The sequence below is a fragment of the Carcharodon carcharias genome, chromosome 9 (assembly GCF_017639515.1).
Source record: "Carcharodon carcharias isolate sCarCar2 chromosome 9, sCarCar2.pri, whole genome shotgun sequence".
NCBI lineage: Eukaryota > Metazoa > Chordata > Chondrichthyes > Lamniformes > Lamnidae > Carcharodon > Carcharodon carcharias.
This window is the reverse complement of record NC_054475.1, coordinates 154,709,641-154,732,822: the sequence shown is the minus strand read 5'-3', so window position 1 is coordinate 154,732,822 and position 23,182 is coordinate 154,709,641. Positions and strand designations below refer to the sequence as shown.

General features: G+C 39.6%; 1 protein-coding gene across 3 annotated transcripts; it reads right to left on the bottom strand.

The window, feature by feature from the left end:
- Positions 1–510: 510 nt before the first annotated feature.
- On the bottom strand, positions 511–21,397 carry LOC121282182 (NFKB activating protein). 3 transcript variants are annotated; one of them, XM_041195741.1, is made up of 10 exons: positions 21,264–21,397; positions 18,985–19,395; positions 13,205–13,285; positions 12,752–12,819; positions 12,183–12,302; positions 11,125–11,167; positions 9,241–9,350; positions 8,906–8,984; positions 6,819–6,968; positions 511–1,993 (listed from the first exon to the last, which is right to left on the bottom strand). In XM_041195741.1, the coding sequence occupies exons 2-10, from the start codon at positions 19,347–19,349 to the stop codon at positions 1,819–1,821; spliced, it is 1,191 nt and encodes a 396-aa protein (XP_041051675.1). In that variant the 5' UTR covers positions 19,350–19,395; positions 21,264–21,397; the 3' UTR covers positions 511–1,818. The 3 variants fall into 3 exon arrangements, with proteins under 3 accessions (XP_041051675.1, XP_041051673.1, XP_041051676.1); XM_041195739.1 differs by having other exon boundaries at positions 21,148–21,384; XM_041195742.1 differs by lacking the exon at positions 21,264–21,397 and adding an exon at positions 20,895–21,120.
- Positions 21,398–23,182: the final 1,785 nt, after the last annotated feature.

Genomic DNA, 23,182 nt, shown 5'->3' with positions numbered 1-23,182 from the left:
TGACAGTTAGCAATGGTTTCCTCGGTCATTAGACTTTTAATTTCAGATTTTTATTGAATCTGCCATGTTGGGATTTGAACCTGGGTCCCCAGAGCATTACCCTGGGTCTCTGGATCACTAGTCCAGCGATAATACCACTATGCCGCTGCCTCCCCTCCCCGAGGGGTGAGGTAGAATGAATCGTAGGTTGGATTACTGTTTGCTCAGGTGACAGATGGTGGATGTGAGACAACGGCACATTTTTGATTCTTTCCCATCAACTCGATGTCACTAATACACTTCATGTGGAGACTGTTGGGCATAATTTTGCTGTCAGAGGTGCAGCGATAGCGCTTGCCATCGATCTCAAAGATCTAGTGATCTCTGTGGTGTGGACTTTCTCTTTCCTGATAGTTTAAATGTGCTGCCAAGTCAGGGCAACTCAAGAAGGAATCTCAGGTATGCAGCAGCAGTAATGTCAACAGTCAGGGTAAACAGCCAAACTCGCTGAAGTATTCACAGACAGCAAACTACTTTAAAAGCATTTTATTTTTCACTTTTAAATTGTCAGATAGCAAAATAAATGCTTATTTTATATTTATATTAAGATAGAAGCTAAACAAAATTTAAGTAGTTTTAAAAATGTGGAATTTTGCTACAGTGGAGAAATTTGACATTCCACAAATACAAAATTAGCTTTTCAGGTTCTGTGAGGGTGCTCAGCAGAAATTATGAAGTTAGTACGCCACTTAAAACCCAGGCATATCTCATTCAACAAGGTGTAATGTTTTCAGGGTTTTTACAGCTACACAGTTTTCATTAATTCACTGATTTTTTTTTTTTAGGGATTGTACTCTAGAGAGGACCTCAACAACACACCTTCTGGAGGTGTGTAGACTGACAGCAACTTCGGGATTCCTGCGCATGTGCAAACTCCCAAACTTTTTGCCAATTTCAGTGGATTAATGATGGCGCTTGCTGACAGTTTCACCATTACTGCCATCACAAAATCTTTTAGCTCAAAATTTGGGAAGCCATGTGTGAATGTTATCCGAGGTTTAGATCATTAACCAGATTGATGGGAGCACTGAGGAACTCTCTTCTATTTTCCAAACACTAAACACCATCTCCTTATATCAAAAGCTTAACCAGTTAGGTCAAAGCATAGTAACGTGAATCCTCAGATCCTGAGCTTGTCTGCTTTTCTGCTAGCTTTCGGCAACTCCCAAGGTTAACCTTATCACCTGTGTAACTAGAGGTGAGATCCAAGATCAAGGTTTACGTCATCACCAATCAGGATGGAATATATTCAACATCCCTTTGAAGATCATTTAAGATGTTCGTTCCGTTTACCGTTAGAATCAGGGCACTTTCTCCTTTCCTTTGAGCAATCGATTTGAATGCAATACAAATGAAAAGTAATTTGTCACACAAGATATTAACAATTTTATCATAATTTTACAGCAAGTTAGCAATGAACTGAAGTTATTTTATAAAATTTAGAAAGACAATATAAAATTAAGGTTAAGTGTACAATATTAACATTCAATTCAAACCAACAACTGTAACAAAATCAAAATGAATTTATAACATCCAAGGCTCAGTTATACACCAAGATTTTAAAAAGAAAAAATATAAATGCTGAAAATGGAAATAAACAACAGAACTGAGTAGGAATACACAGCAGGTCATTTAGCTTCTGAAAGGAAATATATTAACGTTACAATTACCCACCTGAAACAATTTCTTTGTTTTCAGATGCTGACTGACCTCCTGTGCTTTTTACCAATTTTTTTTTAAAACACAATACTACAGAGGCTATTTAAAAAAAACAAGTCTCTATTTTTCTTCTTTCCCTTTAGTCTTTCTGTGCACCATCTCCCTGAAGCCAGACAGGATTTTGTTCTCCCTCTTTAATCGTTCCTCCTTGTTAAATGAAGCCAAAGCCCTCTTCTCATCTGCACTGTAAATCTGGTTCTCTTTACGGAGACGCACGGCCTCCATACGCCGATGTCTGGACACAAAAAATATTCAAGTTCACAAATTAGAAGTTAAAAATATAAACAAACCATATCACAGAATTGTTACGGTGTAGGAGGCCATTTGGCCCATCAGGTCTGCACCGGCTCTCTGTGCATTTTAACTTAGTGCCAATCTCCTGCCTTTCCCCGTAACCCTGCACATTGTTTCTATTTAAATAATCATCTAATGCCCTCTTGAATGCCTCAATTGAACCTGCCTCCACCAGACTTTCAGGCAGTGCATTCCAAACCCTAACTATTCGCTGTGTGAAAAGGTTTTTTCTCACCTCATTTTTGCAAAACACTTTAAAACCATCCCTCTGGTTCTCAATCCATCTATGAGCGGGAATAGTTTCTCCCTGTCTACTCTCCAGACCCCTCATGATTTTGAAAACTTCTATCAAATCTCCTCTTAGCCTTCTCCTCTCCAAGGAAAACAGTCCCAACTTCTCCAATCTTTCCTCATAACTAAAGTGTCTCACCCCTGGAACTATTCTCATAAACCACTTCTGCACTCTCTCCAATGCATTCACATCCTTTCTATAGTGTGGCGCCCAGAACTGTACACAATACTCCAACTGAGGTCTAACCAGTGTCTTATATAAGTTCAACATAACCTCCCTGCTCTTGTACTCTATACCCCTATTAATGAAGCCTACAATACTGTATGCTTTAGAAACAGCTCTCTTCACCTGTCCTGCCACCTTTAATGACTTATGTACATATACACCCAGGTCTCTCTACTCCTGCACACCCTTTAGAATTGTATTCTTTATTTTATACTGTCTCTCCATGTTCTATGTTTCAATTTGTATCACCTCACACTTCTCTGCATTGAACTTCATCTGCCAACTATCTGCGCACTCCACCCATATGTCAATGTCCTTTTGAAGTTCTACACTGTCCTCCTCAGTTTATAATTCTCCCAAGTTTTGGGTTATCCGCATCAGGATCGTTCATGTACTAAAAGGAATTTTAAAAATCACAACATTGACGAATTCAAGCATATCTCTGTGCAGTTTTAAAACAATATATACTAATTCAGAAAGATGCTTCCAAGTTTTTGAGGTGTCATAATTTTCTTATATTTTCAAATCTCCACATTCTGGCTAATATTTAATTTAATGTTTCAGACTATCATCTGATATTTTAAAATAACTGATTTTGTTACACAGATTTTTACAAGTTAACCAATAATTTTGTGGCAAGTGTTTACAATTCAGTGCACCATGTCCTTTGCAAATAGGAGTTATTTTTGTTTTAATTACATCTATTTAGAACACACCAAAAACCTGTCATTTTTGATCAGTAGGCATAACAAGTGCTCAAGACTTGAGAATTCAGGCTTGTGCTGATTGTGCCAGGCAACAACCATCTCCAACAAGAGAGAATCCAACCACCTCCCCATGACATTCAATGGCACTTCTCTGAATCACCCAATATCAACATCCTGGCAGTTACCATTGACCAGAAACTGAACTGGACCAGCCATATAAATACTGTGGCTATAACAGCAGGTCAGAGACTGGGAATTCTGCAGTGAGTAACTCACCTCGACTCCCTAAAGCCTGTCAACCACCTCTAAAGCACAAGTCACGAGTGTGATGGAATTCTCTCCGCTTGCCTGGATGAGTGCAGCTCCAATATCACTCAAAAAGCTCAACAGAACCAGGACAAAGCAGTCTGCTTTATTGGCACTCCATCCATCACCTTAAACATTCACTCTCTCTATCACTGACACACTGTGGTAGCACTGTATCCTATATGCAAGATGCACTCCAGCAACTCACCACTGCTCCTCTGCCAAAACCTTCCAAACCAACGACCTCTACCACCTAGAAGGACAAATTCGGTAGATGCACAGGAACACCCTCGTGAGATCCCCCCCAAGCCACACACCATCCTGACTTGGAACTAGATTGCCATTCCTTCATTGTCGCTGGAACAAAATCCTGGAAAACTCTGCCTAACAGCACTGTAGGTATACCCACACCAGGTGAACTGCAGCGCTCAATAAGGTGTCTCACCACCTTCTTCTCAAGGGCAATTAAGGATGGGCAACAAATGCTGGCCAGGTCAGTGATGCCCACATCCCAAGAAAGAATTTTTAAAAAAACAAGGTTTTCAAATAGTGTAGAATATAGTAGTTTTTATCAACTCATATCTTTCTTCTTAGTTATCAGCCACAAGTGTAAAGATGGTTATTTGCAAAGCAGATCACTAACATAAGAAATGGGAGCCATTCAGTCTCTCAAGTCTGCTCCACCATTCAATAAGATCATGGCTAGTCTTCTACCTCAGCCACACCTTCCTGTGCTATCACCATCTCCCTTGATAATCTAAAAGTATCCAAAAAGCTATCAATCTCGGACTTGAATACATTTAATGACTCAGCATCCACAGCTCTCTGGCATAGAAAATTTTGAGTGAAGGAACTTCTCTTAGTGCTAAATGGCCAACTGTTTATTCAGAGTTTGTGACTCCTAATCCTAGACTTGCCAGCCACAGGAAACATCCTCCCTGACAAGCCCTTAAGAATTTGATTTATATAGGCTTAATCTACTCGACCTCGCCTCATGAAATGTGAGAAAGAGGGCATCCTTTAGGATCTGATTTGCTTTGCAAATTGTTCTGCAACTAGGGGCGCTTTGTAAGTGAGTTGCCAAAATATTAAATGAAAACTAGTAACTCCACTGGTTAAGGTAGTGAGTAATTAAGCCAAACCAGTCAGAAAGATCGCAAATTGAATCCTCAGTCTCTAACCAATTTCAACTAGGACAGCGATAGGGGATTGTTTTTAGTTAACCGAAGCACTTCTGCTTTGACACAAAAATTTATTGCAGAATTTTGCATCTGATTGTAATTCAGCATTGGGTAAGACTAGGGATGGGTTTGGTTGTGTTGTCCCCTTGTGATCAATTTGCTGTAGGCTCTCATTGCTTTAGATCATGTTATCAACACTCACTTAAAAATTCACTTCCTCCACCACCGACCCACAGTGGCAGCAGTGTGTACCATCTACAACTTGCACTGCAGAAACTCACCAAGGGACAATCCCCCCATACCAGGAATCAAGTGAATTGTCACTGAACTCCTTCTAAAGTATAGCCTTCCTTAGGCAAGGAGACCAAAACTGTACATGGTACTCCACATGTCGTCTCACCAAAACCCTATACAATTGCAGTAAGACATTTTTACTCTTATTCTCCAATCGCTTTGATACAAAGGCTAACATTTGCTTTTCTAATTGCTTATTGTACCTGCATGTTGAATTTGTGCTTCATAGACAAGGACACCTAGATTCCTCTGAATAACATTTTCCAGTCTCTCACCATTTAAAAAATATTCTGCTTTTCTAAGTTTTCTACTAAAGTGGATAACTTCATATTTCTCCATCTATTATTCCACCAGCCATGTTCTTTCCTGCATTCTTTAGTAGTCCATCTGCAATCCCCTCACAGCTTACAATCTGTATATAGTCTCCATTCCTGTACATTATACAAATCTGTAATCCTGCTGACATTTAATAGGTAACATGTATATTTTCAACCAAAACTTGCCACAGCTCCTATAAATGTCAGGAGAGAAAAGAAAAATCAGCAGTGGGAGTTAACTATTGAATTAACTTAAATTGGCAAAGCAATGAAAAGCTGCTGCCATGATCTTTGTTACTTCAGATACCCATGAGCAAGTTTACACATACCCATTATAAAACACTTTCACCAATTCTCTCTCTCTCCTGTATGCAGTTTTACAGTTTCATAATCACAGGATGTCCTTTCCTACCCCTCCAAGTTTTTTTTTAATTTACTCGTTCATGAGATGTGGGCATCGCTGGCTAGGCCAGCATTTGTTGCCCATCCCTTGTGAAGGTAGTGGTGAGCTGCCATCTTGCACCGCTGCAGTCCATGTGGTGTAAGAGCATCCACAGTGCTGTTAGGGAGGGAGTTCCAGGATTTTGACCCAGCGACAGTGAAGGAACGGTGATGTAGTTCCTAGTCAAGATGGTGTCTGGCTTACAGGGGAACTTATAGGTGGTGGTGTTCCCATGCATCTGCTTCCCTTGTCCTTCTAGGTGGTACAGCTCACAGGTTTGGAAGGTGCTACAGAAGGAGCCTTGGTGAGTTTCTGCAGTGCAAGTTGTAGATGGTACACATTGTTGCCTCAGTGGGTCGGTGGTGGTGGAAGTGAATTTTTAAGTGAGTGTTGATAACATGTGATTTAAAGCAATGAGTGCCTACAGCAAACTGACCACAAGGGGACAACACGACCAAACCCATCCCTAGTCTTACCCAATGCTGAATTACAATCAGATGCAAAATTCTGCAATAAATTTGTGTGTCAAAGCAGAAGTGCTTAGGTTAATTAAAAACAATCCCCTACCGCTGTCCTAGATGAAATTAGTTAGCGATTGAGGATTCAATGTGCGATCTTTCTGACTGGTTTGGCTTAATTAATAACTACTTTAACCAGTGGAGTTACTAGTTTTCATTTAATATTTTGGCAACTCATTTACAAAGTGCCCCTAGTTGCAGAACAATTTGCATAGCAAATCAGATCCTAAAGGATACCCTCTTTCACAGATTTCATGTGTCCAGCTCTGAGAATCTGGCACCAAAATCTTAAAACCGAGCAGCTGATTCTCACCAGGTATACACACATGGGGGCAGTTTGATTCTTGTTTTACCACTGTAAAATACTGAAAGTGCAACGCCTGATTGCTACCTGTGCATCAGACACCATTCTTTCCCATTCCCTTTATTGTATTTATAGATTTAAAACACTGTCCTCAACTGCTCTGAGGGAGCTTATTCTTACCTGCTACCGCTCATTACATAACCAGAATGTTCAAAGGCAGCAATCTGGTCACTCGTCAAACCGATTTCACCTCTTCGTGGTATACGCTTCCCAGCTTTCACATACTCAGCCATGGCAGCACCTTCACCAGGAAGCAGGGCATGACCATAACTAGAAGACAGAGACCGTTAAGTATATGTGCAATAAAGCAAAATGTGACAGATATACAATATGCCACACAGGCATTTTCATCTGGAAACTCCTTAGCTTTTCATACGCATCTTGAAATTATAAGATTGTAGAAAGATTTTACACACACAAGAATGGCATATGTATCTATTTATTACAGAGGAGTAGGGACAGAGTAAGTCATTTAGCCCTTTGTGCCTGTTCTGGCATTCAGTGGCTGATCTGTATCTCAACTCCATCAACCAACTTTGATTCCAAGGCCCTTAATACCCATGCTTAATAAAAATCCATCAACTTCAGATATTGATATATATATATATTGATATGATATCTCAGCTGTCTAATCAGAGGATTTGGGCGTCACTCTGTGAAAGTGAATCTCAATGGTTAATTAGCAACTGAATCAACTGGGGTTACACTTATGTGATGAAAGCTACTTTCTGATAGCTCACTAAGTGCTATTTGGTGTGTTGCTGAAACATTCAATACGCTGCTGAACTATTCAGAACTCAAAGGTCTCAAGTTAGATCTTTGCTCTTTGTGGAGCCATCTGATCTCTCCTGATGGTTAGGAATATAGGAACGGGAGTAGGCCACTTAAAACAGTTAGGCTAAAAGGGGCTTGTTGTTTCTGTAAGGAGGGAATGAGGATGGCAGAACATTTGGCTCATTATTTAAATTCAAAGAGTTAGCAGATTAACCATCAACACTCTGTTTTTAAATTGACATACAAGTCCATATAATGGTATTTTTCATATGGCAGATGTTCCTGCTCAGTTCAAAATGAAATCTATCATAATATACCAGACCACAGAAATACCCCAGAAAATGCACCAGGGGATCCCTCAGAATTCCCAATGTAAGGAGACTGTGGGAATTGCCCAGGAAGTTTCAACTTCTGATGGGCAATTTCCCCTGCTCCCTGGGACCTTTTGAAAAGGTCTCCAATGAATTAGAGACGGAGACTTCAGGAGGTCCAACTCACTTACCTGGATTGTTACCCAGGAAATGTTAGACTGAAAAGAAATCGAACTCCTGGATAACTATACAAATAACACCACAGCTCCCCACCCTCCCCAACTCCTCTCTGACTCCTTCCAACTAACCCCCAGCTCTCTGACCCCCTCCCACAACCCTCTGACTCCCTCAGACCCTCCCTTACCTACAGACTCCCCCATGACCCTCCTAACCTCCCAACCTTCTGATTCCCTCCAACCTGACCTCACCGCCCTGCCGTCCACCACCCCACCCACTGACCTCACTCGCACTCATTCACTAGCAGACTGAAAAGCTATTCAAATGTCCTAATGCTTTTCAGTGTGTATCAGTAAATGAAGACTTACCAAAATACAGCAGCTAGTGCCACAAAAAGGGGGCATGACTTGGCATCCTCCCACCCCACCCCCCCCGACGATTCTGCACTATTAGGAAAGATTCCAAGAACAGGTACACTCTGCATTTCTGAAAAGGCACAGTTTGGAAGTCCAAGCCAGAAATACAGAACCTTGGCCTTCGGTAAGGAAATAAGAGCGGGGGAACAATTGGATGGTGACTGCCACTCCTCAGAACATTTGGCCCATTATTTAAATTCAAAGAGTTAGCAGATTAACCATCAACACTCTGTTTTTAATTTGACATACAAGTCCATATAATGGTATTTTTCATATGTGTTATCTTAGTGTATAATACTGTAGGTCAAACAGATAAAAGTAAATCTAAGGTTCAGCCCTAGCAGTCCATCTCTAAAGTGGGAATGAGGACAAAATTTGACACAATGGGGCACACAGCCAATATTTTAAGCTGGACCTTGCAACGTGATTCATTCATTACTGTCAGAACTTGAAAAGCCAATTTTGAATTGAAAATTCAATTGCTTCAAGTTTGCTTCAATTTTACTCAAAAGAAGAAAAGGTTGCTTACTTCAAAGGTTTATCATTATCTTGTGCAGACTGTTGCATGGGAGCTTCAGGTCCAACCACAATCTCTCCATCATATGTACCTTTGCAAGGAAAATATATTTATAATCGATTTTGTTAAGAGCGTATGCTCTTTTTAGCTACATGGAAGCTATTAATTAAACTGCACATTTAACATGAGCACGCCAAGGTTAGAGATTTATCAAAGCTCCACATTTTAAAAAAGATAAATAGAAAAGGCATCACAGAATATCATTCAAGACGAAATGAAAATGACAATTAACCAGAGGAACATTGAAGGACTTTGATTTTACCTGTCTGGTCTAACTAAAAACTTACATGTTTTTTCTACCCAGATAGCTTCATTATTTGCATTTTCTTCCTCAGACTCTCCATTGCTAGATTCAGATATCCCCTTCTTGTTCTTTTTTGCTTTCTTAGGTTTCTTCCTGTTAAAAAAAACTCTGGATTTAATTTATTTTAAATACTACTTTGTTGTCTCTCCCCAAGTCATAATTCTTTAAGTTCAAAAGGCTTTGGCGGGGTGGTGGTGGATGGGGCGCTGGTGGATGGGGCGGCGCAGGGTGTGGACAGGACACATAATGTAACCTGTATCCACAGTTTTGGTTACAATAATAATTTATTTTAAATTACTGATAATGGGTAGATCCAGTGAAAGGTAATATTAAATTCCTGACTTTGCAGCATTGCGTTCACTTTTACACACCAATAACACATTGGTTATCCTTCCTGCCAGTTTTCTTCATTTGAGGGCACATAATAGAGCAAGTAGTGGGATTTCTCTCACCAATTGTGAATGCCATTTCATGATTTTATATAAATTGAGTTCACTTTCCTACCCTTTGCTGAAATAAAGTTAGTCAAAAATTGTAAAAAGAATTAAAGGCAGATGAATTCAAGTGTAAATTTGAGCCATGAGTTAATGCTGTATTTTCATATTACAGCTCTAACCATGCCACTTTATCTTTCTAATGCGTAGCTCTACTTTCTGTAAAACCAGTTTCAGCATGTGAATGCTGCTGTTGTGTATGTGTAATTCGACTGTGCTCATGCACAGAGCAGTGATACCACCACCAGTGCACAACACTGCACACCATTAGATCAGGGCAGTTACAGGTTCCAGAAAGGTTGCTGGAAGCCAGAATGATTGAGTGTGCAAAAATTAAAAAAAACCTTGGCTGGTGATCCTAAAAAAATTCCACCTGTTTCAGTGCGGCCACCATTTACTATGGGATATAAGGGATGAAGACTAATGTAGGACGGCTTACAATGCCAAACTGTCAATTCCAATTCTTACTCATTTATTTCAGCATTTTTTCATTCCCAGGCTGTTGGATATAGTAATTTCCAACTAAATAATTTAAAAATGATCACTAAGAAAAGGCTTAAATACAATAAGTAAAATGCCGATTCAACTGAATAATAAGTATAAAGTGCAAAGATTCTTATGAATCTCTGTACAACAGGATTACAATTTCTGCCAGGCTACATGGAGGAGGGAAAACACCTGTCACTTTCACTCTCCACAAATAGAACTGAAAGATGGCCTAGAGTAGGCAAGGTCCTGGTTGGGAAATAGTACATGACACAGGGAAACATAATCAAAGGGAGGAAAAAGAATGTTAAAAATGGATAGAGGGAAGGAGAAATTTTAAAAAAAGGATTCACATTTGTGATATGGATATACAAATTAAGTTACATGATGGTGCTGAAACATTAATTATTTATGAAACTTAGGGAAGGTATTTATTTCCAAATTACAAGTAAGGTTAAGGCCAAAGCTTTAAAAGAAACAAGGTAGCTATATCAAATCACTTGCATTGCTGATCAGTCCAGTTCTGCTGGTCATTTTACCATCTTTTAAAAAAACAGTTGTATGACTGAAGGCACTTGTTCAAAGGAATTCTTGATTTGTTCGTCCCCCAAAAATCTGCTACTGGGACTTTAAAGAGTTACAAACTTTGTTCCAGTCTACACATGAATATGCATTTCTTACTCTAATATGTAAATTCATTTTCAGGTCTTCCTACTTCAACAATTTTTAAAACTGCAACACGTTGTTTTACTTCAGACTTGCCCCCAAAAGCAGAAGAAAGATGCAGTGACTATTATAAATCCACAGTAAAGTAAATGCCAAACTGGTTAACTTGCATTAGGTTAAGCAGATAAAAGCTAGATTGACACACAAAATAAATGTGTTACTTTTTGTGGGATTTCTTTCTCTTCTTTTTCTTTTTGTCTCGATCTGAAAAAATATCATAAGAACTAAATTCAGCACAAAATTAGTATAATTACTCATAAAAGTTTACAAATTACAAACTACTGACAATGGGGCTTAAAATCATGAAATGATAACTCACCTCTAACACAACAGAATAAAGACAGTTCTATTTTCATCAGACAAGATTAACAGTGTAAAGTTAAATAAAACATTACCTAGGTCAGTGAAGAAATAGTTGGGCTGCTTAATGCTTAGCTGTCATTTAAAAAGTCAGAACCATACAACTTTGCTCACCAATGCTACATGAAAAGGGAGAAAAAATCTAACCTAGTAAATGCAGCTTTCTAATGCCAAAATTTTTGCAGCATTTTATTACCAACCTTATTTTTTATTTCGTTCTTGATCATCCTGCTCCAGCTGATACACAATTTCAATTTAAAATAAAATGTCTGTTTCGTACTCAATTAAATCGTTATATGCACTGTTATAGTAGAAAGAACCAATTAACTTGTATTTATATAGGTCCTGGTGACATCCTCAGGCTGTCCCAAAGTGCTTCATTTACAATAACTTACTTTTAAAGTGCTTCTAAAGGAAACCATGAGAAATGTTGTTTCTGAATCCTTAGATGATACAGTAGAGCATTTCTTACTCCTATTAGTCTTTAGATATCTCGATAGTCTCTATTGCTGTAATCTCTACCTTTGTAATCTCCTCCAGCCCCACAGCCCTCTAAAATATCTGCGCTTCTCTAATTCTGGCCTCTTGATTTTAATCGCTCCACCACTGGTGGCCCCAGTTTCAGTTGCCTAAGCCCTAATCTCTGGAATTTCTTCCCTAAAGCTCTGTTTCTAAACCTCGCTGGCCTCCTTTAAGACGCTCCTTAAAATCTACCTCTTTGAACAACCCATCTGACCTAATATGTCCTCATGTGGCTTGGTGTCATATTTTGTTTTACGATGCGCCTGTTAAATGCTGTGGGACATTTATTTACGTTAAGGGTGTTATATAAATATAGGTTGTTGTTGTAACACCTTACCGCTTAAGTCACTTGCACTGTTAGAGTCTGATTCACTTTCTTCTGAATGCTTATGCTTTTTCTTCTTTGATTTCTTCTTTTTATTCTTCTTCCTTTTTTTCTTTTTCCTCTTTTTCCCCTCTACATAGAAAACATTTGAAGCCATGGGATATTACATTTTTCATACTTTATTTACTTTGCTTTGTTGAACAAATACTGAATCCTGCCAAAAAAAAAAATCACTAATTGGTAACATGGTTTTGCGTTGGCAGCCCTGATGTCTCAATGGAGTTAATTCAGCGAGTGGCTGAGCCAGACTAAGAAAGTCAGAGGTTTGAAATCGTCTGCTGTTTGTTGATTTCAGTCACAGTAGTAGTAGGAGTCTCAGTTTGGGCAGTGAGAAATCAGCAATCAGTGATTTTGGCTTGACTTAGAGGCATCCTGCCAGCTGAGCAGTTTGTGAACTTTTCAATCTGTTTCCAATGCAAAATATGCATGTCTCAGTTACCTGTCCATATCCAATATCCATCATTGACAGCCCATTATGGATTTCCTTAAATTGCAGTTAATTATTTAAAAAAAAAAGTTACCTTCTGCACTGGAATCAGAACTGCTGCTCTTGGCTTGCTCACCCTCAACTGGAGTGTGCTCATCGGAACTAACAAACAAGAAACCAAATTACACTGCGTTAAAAGAGAAATCAAATTTTTGTTATCTGTTGACACTGAAATGTACTCAAACCTAATCATAAATTAATTAGAATTTTCAAGTAGTTTACCTCTTAAAAATTTAAATGCAGAAATTATGTGCGTGTGGCATGCAACTATTAAAGAATAACCTGGCAATATTTTTTCAAGCAGTTTCCTTGGAAATAGTTTCTTACTTTTGAACCAATAATTGCTTTGTGGCTTCAGATCAAGTTTAGTTAATTAGCAACTATCAACTTCAAAATACATAATACAAACTGAGAATGATAAAAATTAAGTCCATCAACAAAAAGAGCAACTGCAATTTAATCCAGTGATAGTAGAAAGGGCACTTACTCTGGTTCTGGGACCTTTGGAGACAGCCCCCACACTTCAGGTGCCCCAAGTTCTCCAATTCTCTCTCTTTCCTTTAGACGCCTGCAAGAAACATGCACAAAACAATCACTATTTGTTAACTGACTGAATTTATCATTTCAACATTTCTTGGAAACAATCTATTCAACTGAAGACTTGAATTCACTTTTTAAAAATGTTAATTCTCTTTTCCCTCCCCCCTCCAATTTTCTTCCCTCATATACTGAAGGTACCAAGTATCTCAATATCATATCTGTGGCCATTAGTCATGTGATGGAATGTCAATAGGCTATTCTAATTTGGGACCACCACAATAAATGCCAAAAGAGAAGGTAGTTCAGGCACTTGAAAAGTTTAAAATTGATAACAAGGAGGTAGTGGATAGACTGTCTGTATTTAGAAGTGGAAAAAGCACCAGACCAGATTAGATGCATCCAAGGATACTGAGCGAAGTGAGAGGGGAAATTGAGGAGGCACTGGCCATAATTTTCCAATTTTCCTTAGACTCAGGGGTGGTGCCAGAGGACTGGAAAATTGAAAATGTTACACCTTTATTCAAAAAAGGATGTAAAGATAAGCCCAGTGACTATAGGCAAGTCAGTTTAACCTCGATGGTGGGGAAGCATCGAGAAACAATAATATAGGACAAAATTAATAGTTACTTGGGCAAATGCGGGTTAATTAAGGAAAACCAGCATGGATTTGTTAAAGGCAAATCATGTTTAACTAACTGTGCTTGAGTTTTTTTTGATGAGTTAACAGGGAGGGTTGATGACGGTAATGCTGTTGATGTGATGTACATGGAATTCTAAAAGGCATTTGATAAGGTACCGCACAAAGTTATAGCTCATGGAATGCTGTAACCATTCTGTGATTCTAAGCCTAATTCTGTCCTCACCCAATGTCTACACATTCGATGACGATTAGATTTAGAAATTCTGAATGATTTTCCCAACTCCGAGCCTAGGTAGACAACAACAAATTACATCGTGCCAAGAAAAAAACACAAATGTTTAGTCACCCGCTCCTTTCCTACAGCTACACGGTTCATACCAGCCCTACAAAACACTTTTCTCCACGAGTAGAACCTGGAAGCTTCTCAATCATTGCAGGGTTCAAAGGAGTTGGGATGAGCATTTCCCACGCAGTCAATTGTACATAAAAGAACTTGCCTAATATAAAAAAAACCCTTTAAATGAAAAATGTTTTAAGTATCAAAAACGTTTAGAATATTTATTACGTTTACAACCAGTATTTGCTGAAACTAATTACAGCTGAAGTTTATCTGTTACAATAAATGGTCTCACTTCCTTGCACCTGACAGATAATGAAACTGCCAAGTAAACAAGAAGCCCAACTCTAACTGGTTAATCTCATCCAACACAATTCATTAAAAGTTGCAGCCCATTTTAAGTGCGCCAGTCAGATCAGCACCATTGCTACAAGAGCATGGCAGCAGCTGGGAACTTGCCTCCTGACCCCAGAATGCTTACAACCTCAGTCAGGATAGTGATGGAGAACTCACCACTCACATGGATTGGTGTAGCCTCTGCCAATGTACTGAATATCCACAGCCTCTACCACCATGGCTGCAGAATGTAAGACCTTGGGAATGCACTGCAACAACTCACCAAGGTTACTTATGTAGCACCATCTATCACCAAGAAGGACAAAAGCTGCAACGTCAAAGTACAACTATCATCACAAAAAGACTCTGCATCCTGAGCTGGGTATTGGTTTGCATTACTGTTCTGCCATTGTCACTGGCTTAGTATCCTGGAATTCCCTACCTGATGAAACTCATTAAGTGAGACTCATAAGAGAAGCATCATTAGCATACAGACTTTAATAGCTCAAGAGGAAGGCCCACTACCACTTTCTCAGTGCAACTAAGAATGGCCAGGGTTGCTAACATACCCATAACAAATATAATAAAGGAAGTTTGGATAAAAGGGTGACAATTACCAGCACCACCCAAGCTGACGCTCCCTCAATTGTCTTCAACTTCCAATAAAAACTGATTCAAATTTCAAAAACATCAGACTGAAGTAACCTAACAGTCAGAAGGATATCACACAATTAAAAAAGACTATGTTGACCTTGCATGCAGATACTTCAGTCCCTACTATGTATGATCTGTTTTCATTCATAATCATAATACAAACTATGAGTGGTTTTGAGATTAAATTATTTCTTTCATCAATTCATTCCTGTTCTCTCATTATTAAAATTAAGGTAAATTCTGTATATGGTTTGCTATATACAATAGCCAAAGTTACCAAAACTAAAATGAAAGATTTATTTAAAAAGCACTGGAGATACTGCAAATCTGAAGCAAAAACAGAAAATCAAGCCAAGTACAGGGTCCGAGGAAAGAAATGAGAAGGTCACGTTTCGGGCATAACCTTTCATCAGAATGTGGTATGTGCGAAATGTTAACTCATTACTCCTATCTACAGATGCTGTGCGTGACTTTCCAAGTTTTCCCTGCTTTTCTTGGTATTTGTTTTAAAACAGAAGACACGTTTTGTGCCAATGTATTGCGTAATCAGAGAAAGAGCTAAATAATGTAACATATTCATCTGTACATTTTCATTAGTATCAGATGTACCCCTCCACATCTCTAGTAATGTTTTACGCCTTTTAAGCTGTTTTATTTTAACCAGACTGTTTGAAGCTGGTAATGAAAAAGACTGCAGAAAGTGACTGTGAGGCTCGGAGGACACCTGTTCCAATTTTTGTCAAAGCGAGCAGCAGTGAGTTTACAACGAAGCAGGACTGCAAGAGACAACAGAATGCTGATCACATAAAAGGCAAAAACAGTATGCTTGAGAACTAAGGGAAATAAAATCAACAAAAATCACTAGAACTGTCTACAATTGGAAGAACAGATCTAAGATTTGCATTAATCAACAGACACTGACTGTTTAGCAAAATAAATTAAACTAATAGAATGTACAAGTTCTCTCATTTTTGTCTTTCCTTTGTCGGAATGGAATGAGGCTAGCTCCTGAAGTAAACTACTCATGGCTTTGTTTCACAGAAGGTATTTTAAGAAGTCCTCCACTGATATAAGCCTTATATTGTTAAGGGTTAGTATTTATGCCCAGTAAATGAACAGGCTTAATCTGCAGTTTTGGAATCAAAAGCCCACAAGAAAACTACACTGTTGCTTTGGAAAATCCCACATATGAATATAGTTAGAACTCGTGGAAAATTAATAGCGTGGGCAAAAGATTACCCTGAAGTTGAAGATAAACCAATAAAGAAATAGGACAAAGTATCAAGATGCAGTTTCAGGCGAGGCTACCCGAGAAACAAATTAACCAAGGAATACAACGGTACTAGGCCTAGACTTTGGAGTCTTGCTGGTTACATCTGGTCCACACCTCCCGAAATCAAACAAGACCAAGAGTCAAAACGTCCTATGGGTTATCTTTTGGATTTGGGCTAGGTTCAGTGAAGTGCTCCTACTAGGTCCTAGTATTTTGCAGTTAGGCAATGGAGCAGAAAGCTGCTCCAACCAATGAGACAGATTTGGAGATCTGTGGTACACACAGAACCAAGAGGGGAGTCCTAAAAAGAAACAAGAATCTGCAGAAAGGGGAAGTCAATCCAAAGTTTTTTTTTAGAGCAAGGAGTGGAAACTGACTGAACTGGACTAGCTTTGTGATGTCTTGCAATAAAGGCCTTTGTTCCTGATTTAGGATTCTGAGTGGTAGCTATAGGTAACAACAGAACCTTTAGTTTGTACTCATTCATAAGCTGGATTCTAATTCAGGAAATTTGTTTCATCCATAAGGTTCAATTTATCTAAACTTGGTAGTGAAGAGAGAGTGCCAGAGCCCAACATGATGATGCAAATGAGAAAACGGTGTAGAGGATTAATGCTCCCGCTACACTGTGGGGATGCGCAGCAACCCAGAAGGTACCATGCAGGTCACTTACAAGTTGGCCAGTTTAAGATACTGCACGTGCTTGGCCATGCAATAAAATTTAAACGTACTGCACATTGAAATCAATAGGCCACGCACAACAACAAAAAAAGAGGGGAGATTTGGAACATATTACAATTACACAAAAGCAGTTTTCTGCATTTTCCAACGTAGAATCATGGAATAGTACAGCACAGGAGGCCATTCAGCCCATCAAGCTGTGCCAGCTCTTTCAAAGAGCAATCTAGTTAGTCCCACTCTCAAACACTTTTCTTATATCTCTGCAAATTTTTCACTTCAGCTGTTCATCTGATTCCCTTTTGAAGGTTACTATTGAATCTGTATCCACAACTGTATCAAACAGTAGAGTTTAAGTAGTGAAGTTTAAGTACTAACAACTTATTAAGTACCAACCATATGTTGCCCTGGTTCTTCTACCAATCATCTTATATCTGTGCCCTCTGGTTATCGAACCTTGAGCCAAATAACAGTTTCCCTTGATTTGCTCGATCTAAACCTTTCATTAAAGATTTTAAACACCTCTATAAAATCTCAACTTTTACTGCCCCTTGGAGAACAAACCCAGCTTCACACACTTAGCCACAACCTAGAAGCTATCAGTGTGTCATAGTGGCTGCTCTGTAGGTAGCACTCTCACCTGCAATTCACATGGTTCCAGGTTCAAGTCCCACTCCAGGGCTTCAGCATAAAAGTTCAAACTGACACTCCAGTGCAGTACTGAGGGAGTGCTGCACTGTTGGAGGTGCCATTTTACAGCTGAGATGTTAAACTAAGGCCCCATCTGCTCGCTTGGGTGGATCCCATGGCACTATTTCGAAAAGAGCAGGAGAGTTATCTCCGTTGTCCTGGCTAATAATTATCCCTCAATAAGCAGATTATCTGGTCATTGTCACATTACTGTTTTTGGGAGTTTGCTGTGCCCAAATTGGTTGCCACATTTCCTCCATTACGATAGTGGCTACACTTGAAAACAAAAAGTACTTAATTGGTTGTAAAACACTTTGAGGCATCTGGTGGTCATGAAAAGCACTGTGTAAATGTAAGTCCTTTTTTTCATCATTGGAACCATCTGGCAAATCTCTTCCATACCCTCTCCAAAGCCATCATCTCCTTCCTAAAATGTGGTGCCCAGAATTGGGGCAGATTACTCAAGCTGAGGATGTTTTAAATAATGTTAGAACAACTTCTTGACTTTTGTTCTTTATGCCTCTACGTAAAAAGCCCAGGGTCCCATTTGTTTTATTCATTGCTTTAACCTGTCCCACCATCTCCAAAAATTAATGCACAAGCACCCACTTTTAAAATTTAAGCTTAGAGTGCCTTTCCTCATTCTTCCTACTGACATCTTGTTTCATTGTACTTATAATTTAAAATAAACCGTGAGGGCAGATTTAGAAAGGGTAATCTATCAAGTTACAGAAAAACATAACTTGCTTGAGCAAGGTCATGACTCTTATTAATTTGAAATTTTCTAAACAATTCCAGAGGAGGTCTGGTGGCACGGTGGGTAACACCCTACCTCTGAGCCAGAGGTCCTGGATTTAAGTCTCAATCCAAGACTCAATGGTCAAGGAAGGTGCGTTCATAACGCAGCTCAACAGGTTTGTATTAACCTGCAAATCTTTCCAACACACACCAAAGACAGGCGGCTAGAGCAGGAGAGATTCCTGGTCAACCGTGCAATGAAAAGAATATTGGAGTCCCTACCATCGCTTAGCTCCAGACCGTAACATGCACAGTTACAGCAACTCAGGCTTCCTGAGCGAATTGTAACATACTACCAATTCTAACTGTTTAAGGCCAAACCTGGCAATAAAAGCATTGTGTCTCTGTCGAAGTAGGTCTTCTTGCTCTTTTCCATAATGTTCCATATGCAGCTTGTTGTAGTGTCCGTGGTGTGAACGTGAAGTTTGATCTCTGGATCTTGACCTAGAACGGCTGTGGTGTACACCATTTTGATACTTATGTGTGCTGGATCTTTCTCTCGAATTAGATCTGGATCTTTTTAGCTTTTTGTCGATTGATGGAGATTTGCGGTGTCCTGAGTGATGTTTGTTACATTTTGCTGGAGGACTCTGAGTTCTGCTGTCATTGCTGCTGCTACGTCGTCTTCTCTTAGGGCTGACTGACGAGTCTGGACTGCCACTCCTTGATCGGCGCACTGGAGGCATTGCTTATCAGGTTCAAAGAGTGTTGCTCATTTATTTTCTAATATCACTGCAAAATAAAACAATATAAGAATAGTGTATAAATAACATAAAATGTTATATTACCATCGAACTACCTAATTTAGGGTTTTATTTTTCTTCTGATTTAAGTTCTTAGGCAATAAAATATTATTTACAAATGTGGTATTTACAAACATCATCAAGGCATTATAAATTTGTTATTTCACTTATATTGTATTTACTTGCATACGTCAGGAAAACCCTAAATAAATAGACTATTGTATGCAATCATCTAGGTTCATTTAAAAGGCAGACAGGCATAACAATCCAAAGTGATGGTGCCTCTGGTAACTCCAATCATTTTCATTTACAGGGTTCCTGCAAACATCAAATTTAGAGCAGTTGATGAGGAGTGGCTTCCTTGCCTGACATCTGTTGAAGGAACCCATTCACCAAATACATTTTGCAGTAAAACATTTTCTTGTTGCCAGTCTTATAGAAATTATTATGTTTGCTACTCCCCCATGTCCTGGCCCAGTGTAGTCTTTAGAATGACTGCAGTTAAAGGCTCTCCTGGTCTGAAGTCCCCACATTTGCATCTGCTCTATACTTATGCTTACCTGATTCATAATGCAATCTTCTTAATTAGGATTCATAAATTAATAAAGTAGCACTTGAAAAACTTATCAAGCCAAGTAAAAACACTCCTGTCTGAAAAATTACTATAATGGTGGTGCCCACTCCTAACTTACTTTCCCTTCAACAAATCTCAGGTTATTTGCTTTCTAGTTGTAATTAAGGTTATTTTAATGCCTCTAATTTGTTTTTAAATCATAATTCTTCTCCTCCCATCCTGAAAGCATTAACTCCACAGCATGGTACAGTTCCACAAGTACTAGTTCCATCGCATTTTTACTTATTTATGTTTGTGTGAGCATGAACAGTACACTGGATGGCTAATTCCTCAACTGGTATAAAAGCAGAAAGTGTTGGAAAAATTTAGCAGGTCTGGCAGCATCTGTGGAGAGAGAACAGTTAACGTTGAGTCCAATGTGACTCTTCTTCAGAACTTCCTCTGGTAGGAGAATCCAAAACCAGGGGGCATGGAGTTAGAAATTAAAACAGAAAATGCTGGAAATACTCAGCAGGAAAAGACTGTGGAGAAAGAAACAGAGTTAACGTAAAAGCAAAATACTGCAGATGCTGGAAATCTGAAATAAAAACAAAAAATGCTGGAAAAACTCAGCAGGTCTGGCAGCATCTGTGGAGAGAGAAACAGAATTAACGTTTCAAGTCCATATGACTCTTCAGAGCTGACAGAGTTAACATTTTCGTCTGACAACCTTTCATTGGTACATCAGTTCTGATTAATAGGTTTCTTTCTGTTGAAGAGCCATATGGACTCGAAACATTAACTGTCTTCCTCTCCGCAGATGCTGCCAGACCTGCTGAGTTTTTCCAGGTATTTTTATTTCTGTTTTGGATTTCCAGCACCCGCAGTTTTTTTGCTTTTATCTGAATAATAGGTCATTGACCTGAAACACTAACTCTTGTTTCTCTCCCCCACAGACTCTGCTGCGTTTTTCCAGAACTTTCTGTTTTTATTTCAGGTCTCCAGCATCCGCAGTATTTTGCTTGTATTTTACTGTCCTCAACCGATGTCGACTTTGGCATCTCCAGCTGAGTAATTATCAGGACCAGGAATCCTGGAAATGTTTCCATATCAGCCACAGGCTCTGAGGCAACGGGATGAGCTGGAGCTGCTCTCAGGCAAGTTGCCCTGGAGGCGCCCGTCACTTACACTCTAAACAGCTTCAAATGTCGAAAATAACAAACACTTTAATCCCCGTCACTGCGGCATTCCCTTGGGGAGGGGGTTTCTATTTCTTTTTCGCTACAAGCGACTTCTGATCTTACGGTAACATCGTTCAAAACTTTTAGAAAGAAAAAGAAAAATATCCTCTTGCGTCAAAATGCCAACAACAACTAAGAATCACACAGGAAGTAGTTAGGAGAGGTCACAGCTCAACGGTCAACGGCAGGATACCCGGATGTCTTCCCATTGGCCCCCGCCCCTTGACGTCATTTACGTAACCGTGTGTGTGTGTGTGTGTGTGTGTGTGTGGTAGTCAAACGCATGCGCAGAATGGCACTCGCCCTTGGAGCACCGGGGTGGTTCTAGGTGTGAATGGTTGTAAATGTGGAGGCGGCAGAGGCTTTGCTAACCAAGAGAAACAAAGCAAGGCGTTTAGCTAAAGCAAACTGACCATCTCTCCTCACAAGTTAGAACCATAGAACACTACAGCACAGAAAACAGGCCATTCGGCTCTTCTAGTCTCTGCCAAAATATTATTCCGCTAGTCCCATTGACCTAGTCCATAACCCTCCAGACCTCTCTCATCCATGTATCTATCCAACTTATTCTTAAAACTTAAGAGTGAGCCTGCATTTATCATGTCAGATGGCAGCTCGTTCCACAATCTCACCACTCTCTGAGTGAAGAAGTTCCCCCTAATGTTCCCCCTAAACCTTTCCCCTTTCACCCTAAAGCCATGTCATCTCGTGTTTATTTCTCCTAATCTAAGTGGAAAGAGCTTACTCGCATTTACTCTGTCTACACCCCTCATAATTTTGTAAACTTCTGTCATATCTCCCCTCATTCTTCTACGCTCCAAGGAATAAAGTCCTAACCTGTTTAATCTTTCCCTGTAACTCAACTCCTTAAGACCCGGCAACATCCTAGTAAATCTCTGCACTCTCAATCTTACTGATATCCTTCCTGTAGTTAGGCGACCAGAACTGCACACAATACTCCAAAGTTGGCCTCACCAATGTCTTATACAACCTCACCATAACATCCCAATTCCTATACTCAATACTTTGATTTATGAAGGCCAGTATGCCAAAAGCTTTCTTTACAAACTTGTCTACCTGTGACACCACTTTCAAGGAACTATGTATCTGAACTCCCAGATCCCTTTGTCCCTCCGCACTCCTCAGTGCCCTACCATTTACTGTGTATGTCTTACCTTGGTTTGACCTTCCAAAATGTAACACCTCACACTTTTCCGCATTAAATTCCAGCTGTCGTTTTCTGGCCCATTTTACCAGTTGGTCCAGATCTCTCTGCAAGCTTTGAAAGCCTTCCTCACTGTCCACAATGCTTCCAATCTTAGTGTCATCAGCAAACTTGCTGATCCGATTCACCACATTATCATACAAATCATTGATATAGACAACAAACAACAATGGTCCCAGCACAGATCCCTGACGCACACCACTAGTCACAGACTTCCAGTCTGAGAAGCAATCATTCACTACCACTCTCTGTCTTCTCCCACACAGCCAATTTCGAATCCAGTTTACAACCTCTCCATGGATACCAAGTGTCTGAACCTTCTGAACTAACCTCCCATGTGGGACCTTGTCAAAGGCCTTACTAAAGTCCATGTAGACAACATCCACAGCCTTTCCTTCATCTACTTTCTTGGTAACCTCCTCGAAAAACTCTACAAGGTTCGTTAAACACGACCTACCATGCACAAAGCCATGCTGACTATCCTTAATCAGCCCTTGGCTGTCCAGATAATTAAATATCTGATCTTCAGAACACCTTCCAATAATTTACCTACTACTGACGTCAGGCTCACAGGCCTGTAATTACCTGGTTTACTTTTGGAGCCTTTTTTAAACAATGGAACAACATGAGCTACCCTCCAATCCTCCTGCACCTCACCCGTGGCTAAGAACATTTTAAATATTTCTGTCAGGGCCCCTGCAATTTCTACACTATTCTCCCTCAAGGTCCGAGGGAATATCATGTCAGGCCCAGGGGA

What these genes read in the sequence shown, in the direction of transcription:
- LOC121282182 (XM_041195741.1), bottom strand. Translation starts at nt 19,349, where the DNA reads ATGCCTCCAGTGCGCCGATCAAGGAGTGGCAGTCCAGACTCGTCAGTC. An exon ending in TTCTGATTCCAGTGCAGAAG is followed by an intron (nt 12,303 to 12,751) that starts GTAACTTTTTTT and finishes TTTTCTATGTAG; the next exon opens with AGGGGAAAAAGAGGAAAAAG. An exon ending in GATAATGATAAACCTTTGAA is followed by an intron (nt 6,969 to 8,905) that starts GTAAGCAACCTT and finishes TCTGTCTTCTAG; the next exon opens with TTATGGTCATGCCCTGCTTC.